Source organism: Mastomys coucha, unplaced genomic scaffold, assembly GCF_008632895.1.
Source record: "Mastomys coucha isolate ucsf_1 unplaced genomic scaffold, UCSF_Mcou_1 pScaffold7, whole genome shotgun sequence".
Taxonomy (NCBI): Eukaryota; Metazoa; Chordata; class Mammalia; order Rodentia; family Muridae; genus Mastomys; species Mastomys coucha.
In genome coordinates, this window is record NW_022196913.1 from 75058294 (window position 1) to 75063951 (window position 5658).

General features: G+C 38.4%; 1 protein-coding gene across 3 annotated transcripts in view; it reads right to left on the reverse strand.

Annotated features, from left to right (window-relative positions):
• Rgs22 (regulator of G protein signaling 22) overlaps positions 1-5658 on the reverse strand; it is a 110994-nt gene that overhangs the window by 77359 nt on the left and 27977 nt on the right. For all 3 annotated transcript variants that reach the window (XM_031358446.1, XM_031358445.1, XM_031358443.1), the window contains exons 4-6: positions 3972-4193; positions 1731-1816; positions 295-463 (exon numbers count right to left, since the gene is read on the reverse strand). In XM_031358446.1, coding sequence (XP_031214306.1) covers positions 295-463; positions 1731-1816; positions 3972-4193 — 477 coding nt within the window. The remainder of the gene's footprint in view (positions 1-294; positions 464-1730; positions 1817-3971; positions 4194-5658) is intronic.

Sequence of the window (5658 nt, forward strand, 5' to 3'; positions counted from 1 at the left end):
CACACACACACACACAGGGAAAGCACTGTGTCTCTCTCACACACACACACACACACACACACACAGGGAAAGCACTGTGTCTCTCTCTCACACACACACACACACACACACACAGGAAAGCACGTCTATTTGCCTTTCTGGTTGAACATACACAATGAATCAGCACACGCCTGTAAGAGACCCGACTCTGCTTGGGTGGAGGGTGGGGTGGGATTATGAAAGTTTTAATCAGTCTTCCTTGACACTGAAACACAAGGTTCTGTTGGTTCTGATTCATTCAAACCCTCTTTTTACCTGGCCAAGAGAAACATAGAACTTCTTCATAATCATGCAATTGTCTTCTTCACTGCTGGAAAGAAGCGGGGTGGGCGGTTTTCTCAGGATCCAGGGAGAAAAGTTTGTACCCACTATGAAATTCATGCCTGAGCTGCTCCATGTGGCTTGCGAGATCAACTTTGCTAACCTGTATTGTAGAAATCACAAATTAACGAGGGCTCACAGAGGGGGCCACAGCCTTTATCTGCATTTTATTTAAAATTGTTATTTTCTCTCTGCTGGAAAAGTAGAATCAAATCTCAAATAATGCCTTTTAAATTGTGTCCTCTAGTATTATAGATGTAGGACAGGACTGTATCATACCTCTGTGAATGTGAAATAGCTTGTCCCTGCTTTATGGTACGTAGTAGTGACCGTGCTTTAGCAGTTTTAATGATGTGGCTCAGAATGTTTTCTTTCCAGATGATGTTTGAGAAGCTAATTTAAAAACATGGTGCCAGGTACCACAAGAGTAACAGAACTGTGTTGTTTTCTGGGGGGTTGTTTTTTACTTTTTTTTTTTTAATAGAGTGTGCTGGATGTCTCTATAATTTTGTTCAAATGACTGCAGAACCTGGAAAAGCTGTTGCTGCTCTTGATGCATAACATACTGCTATTATTGGTCTTTTCATATAAATATAAAAAAATACATATATATAATTTGAATTTTTGGAAACTTTAGCTGTGCTGTCAACTTTGGAAAAAAAGTATCCCACTTTACTGTATTGAGTTGGCATTGTACAGAAATTAACAGCCATATTAGTCTAGAAATGTTGAATTTAATTTTTTTCCATTTGTACAGGGGTAATGCACTGTATTAAATATGTAAGGTCTTATCTATGTGGGTTTGATTACAAAAACTAATAAAGTATTCTCTAAATAATGATAAAAAATAAATAAAATTATTATTCTAAGCCAAGTTCAAATTTTAGTAACTTTTTGGGATTTTTCCATGCTCACACTTGAAAAGGGAAACCTTGGCCCCACACTGACATTCGCACACATGATGCTTTATTTCCAAGATTCATTTATTTTTCATGTTTTGCCAGTGAGTGTGAATATGTCTCATGGAGTTCATGGTGGTGCATGTGACTCCCTAAAACTGGAGGCAGGGATGGCTGTGAGCCGTCATGTGGGTGTTGCAAGAGCTCTTACTGCTCAGACTCCTCTCTAGGTCCCCAGATTCTGTGCTTAATGTCACATTAACATTCCCTCTGTAAATCCCTATACATAAATGAACACCACTGTGAGTGACAGGTGAATTTTAAAGTAAAATGGTCAAAGAGATCCAACCGTAAACTCTCTCTTCTCAACATTCCTATTCTTAGACAGGATCCAACCTCCACTCAATATCACAAAAGATAACTTTATATGAAGAACACAGACGTTTGAAAACACAGATGGGAGCAGGGCACCTGTATTCAAAGTAGCAATCGCTTTCCAGAAATGCCGGAAGTCTTTTCTGTTTGATCCAATTAATACCTTGTTCGCGCTTGAGACACTGTTAAGAGAACATGGAAAGAGGAGGTCATCTATGGCTGTCACTGTAACAGGAGAAAGAGGGCTTGGCTAGAATGCACGGGTTCCGTCCCGGCACAGGCATAAAGCATGGTGCTGCACTGCTGTGGTCCATCCCAGGAGGATCAGGAGTTCATAGATATGCTCTTCCTTCTTTACTGTAGGTCTCAATTAACTTCTATCTTTCTTATTTCTCCTGGTAGGTGATAGATCATTCACAGCAAGGCTTAGTATTTTCATTTCCTATTACTTAATTCTATAAGTTTTTCTCTGGTGGCTAATTTAGCTACATCACAAATTGTGACAGCTTATTTTGGTTTCTTGTTTTCTTTGAAACTTACCTTTTAATCTATGGGTTATTTAGAAATGTATTGCTTAGTTATTTTAAGTATTTGGATATCTTTCCCACACTTTTTTTTTTTACTGATTGGTGGTTTCATTTTGGGATGATCAATAATATATTTTGCATTATTTCATATCTTTTAGTTATTATAATTTGTTTTAATGCCAGCACAACATCTATTTTGGTAAGTACTCCAAGGGTACTTTGAAAAGAACATGTGCTTTGGCTCTGTGGGGTGAAAACTGTCTCTAGGCATCAACAGCTTGGTCTCATTGCTAGTAAAGACACAGAACTGCTTTGTCCTTGTGAGCCACCATTGCTACCGATTACTAAGAGCAATGGCTTCATCTCAAACCTTAACACTGGTTTTGGCTATTTCCTTATTAATGTTTGATTAGCACTTATGTATTCTGAACCACTACAATTAGATATAGTACATCTAACCACAGTGGTTCAGAACACATGGTTAATGCTGATTATGTTTTCCATTAATTGACATTTTATTGCTGTGTAATATTCTTCTTTATCCACAGCAGGAGTCCTTGCTCTGACGTCTACATTGATACTAATGTAATCAACCTCACTTTCTTTTAATTAATAATTATATGGCATGTGCCTTCTTACTTCCAATATATTTATTGATACTTAAGATTGGTTTCTTGAGGACAGCAAATAATTGAGTCTTCTTTTGTAATCACATCTGACTAATTTTTAATTAGGATGATTAAGCTACTTACACTTAATATAATTACTGATGTGACTCATTATTGTTGCTACCAAATATTTGCATACCTAGTTAGAAAAGTCTTAGCTAATAATTTGTACAATTTAATTTCCCTGATCCATCTCAAAATAATGCTTTAATGTATTAATATTAGCATTTACTAGAATAAAAGTTAACAGGAGAGAGTTATATCTGAATTTGGAAACAGGAAAGTTGGAGTAGAGATGTCCGAAGCTATGAGCAGACACGTTTTTAGCCTAGTTCTACCTAGTTCTAATAGCATTTAAACTAATCACCCACTGTCAGTGATCCATATAATACACCCAAGGGATAGTTAGCAGCATGACTCAGGTGGAAACGAAGGTCATCCAAGGGCACACAGCTGGTGACTTAGCCAAGTTTCAATATAGATTTGCTGACCTAAAGCAAGAAAGACAAAAACCTAGCAACTGATAACAGACTGGAAAGCCAAGGAGCTTAGAGGCAGGTTAACCTGGAGATTCAAAAAACTAAAAGAAATAAGCTTTCTTTATGCACACATTCCCTAGATGGAAACTAAACTATAAAGAATATACATATTTATACCATCCTAAATATGACATTTTATGTATTCAAAGCAAATTAGATGCTTCTTATATTGGTTGATAAAAATTGACAAAACTGCCTGACTAAACTGGTCATTGTATCCAAACAGATGACACAGTGCCTGAGGGACATTCTGTGTAAGTGTGATGCACTAATAAATGTTCCTGTACCTCAAAAGCTGCAGCCCAAGGCACTTTGTATCAATCCCACTGAACGCTTTTTTTAAAAAAATCATTTCTTTTTATTCTCTGCGTATAAGTGTTTTGCCTGAATGCACATATGTGCACCATGTGCGTGCCTGGTGCCGTGGAGGCCAGAAGAGGGTCTCAGATGCCCTGGAACTGGAGTTACAGACATAGCCATGGTGTGGGTGTTCCGGAATTGAGGCCAGGTACTTCAGCAAGTGCTTTTAACTGCTGAGCTACCTCTCTGGCTCAACAAGTGCCTTCTTGCTCTTACAAGACAGACTCTAACCCGCTGGCTTACCATGATGGTATAGTTGACATTGATGGCCTCATCTTCCCAGGGGACACTTTTTTGAATAGGTTTACTGTCACTCTTCCCTTTTCTTATAACATCATAGATGGGATTTCGAGGTTGCTGGCTTTGCAGAATTTTTTTCAGTTGCTTTTCCAGAAGTTGTGGTGCATCATTAACTACTTCAAAAACTCCGTAGTCTACATTAAATCGAATTGCCTCTGGAAAGGTCTGTAATATAAACATTTTTAAATTTTGAAATAAATTTTAATAAAATTTAAATTCATTGGCTCTAGGAGGACCTGATGTCTTACATTCATCTTCTCAATCACTATCTCTCTTTGCTTTTAGAATCTTGGAAATCCCTTGGCTAACGGACAGGGATCCACTAAGCCTTCCTTGCCAAGGGCTTTATGCCCTGGGGAACTATGCCAAGGGGAGCTATGGCAGAAATTGTATTTGTATAATCTTACTCCTATGATTGTTGAAACTAGAAAAAATGCACAGCTGGCATCTATGAAGCAAGGACCTCCCAGAGGAGGTGGGTTCCTGTGTAAGAATGAAGAAAGGAAGGAGAAATAATAATCCTATTGACTTTTAGCCCAGGAGTCACGAAAGCTCACAATTTCTCTTTCCAGAAAGGGGACAATTGGCTACATACAATATGTTCTTCATTTAAGACTATGTCAGCACCATTCTTTACACAGTGACAAAGACGTGAAAGACACCAAGACTATGAGGTTCTCTCAGTAAGTACTGAAGGTTTTTAAGTTTTATTTAAAGACAACCAATCAATACACAGCTATCAGAAGTCACATTTGAATGCTAGCTCTCCTGACTTTGGGTAAAACTCGTTAAAGATTTTTAGGTCTCTCATTTCCATAAGAGTTAGTTGTATGTTGACTTTTGTGCTCTAGTTTTGTTCTTTAAGCCCAGGATCAGATCCTCTTTTCAGACCACTCATTTATTTAAGGGTAGCGCCAGGGAACTGGCCACTCATAATTTGCAGATGCTTAGCCAATTGGTGATGGCACTGAACTCTTTCCTGCCTGCCGCTAGGTGCCCCAGGCAGTGTGTTGCTACGTATGTTATAGCTATAATGCAATAGGCTGCAGGCATCTTTGTAAAATTTAAGCTAAAACACACATACACACACACACACACACACACACACACACATATGACTCTTGACATATGGTGTAAATCTCAAGAGTCCAGAATGTTGCCCATCCTAAGGTATTTAATACATAGACCACAGACTTAAGTATCAGTCTACAATATAAAGTACATTAGAACTTGACTCCAACATGACAGGTCTCACTCAGTAAGTACAATCTGGAAATTGCCTGTAAATTTCTTTAATTGCCACAGTTTTTGCTTCTTGTTTTGTTTTGTGTTTTGTTTTTCAAGACAGGGTTTCTCTGTGTAGCCATGGCTGTCCTGGAACTTACTCTGTAGACCAGGCTGGCCTCGAACTCAGAAATCTGTCTGCCTCTGCCTCCTCCCAAGTGCTGGGATTAAAGGCGTGCACCACCACTGCCCGGCACATTTTATTAGTGACCTGCTATGTCTGTCTTCTGAATGTAAGAGTCAGACAATTTGTGCCTAAATGTCAAAAATACAATCCTTGATATAGTATCATTGGACTAAAGAGATTAAACAAGCCTGTGGTATCAGGGACAAGACTTATCTGGTT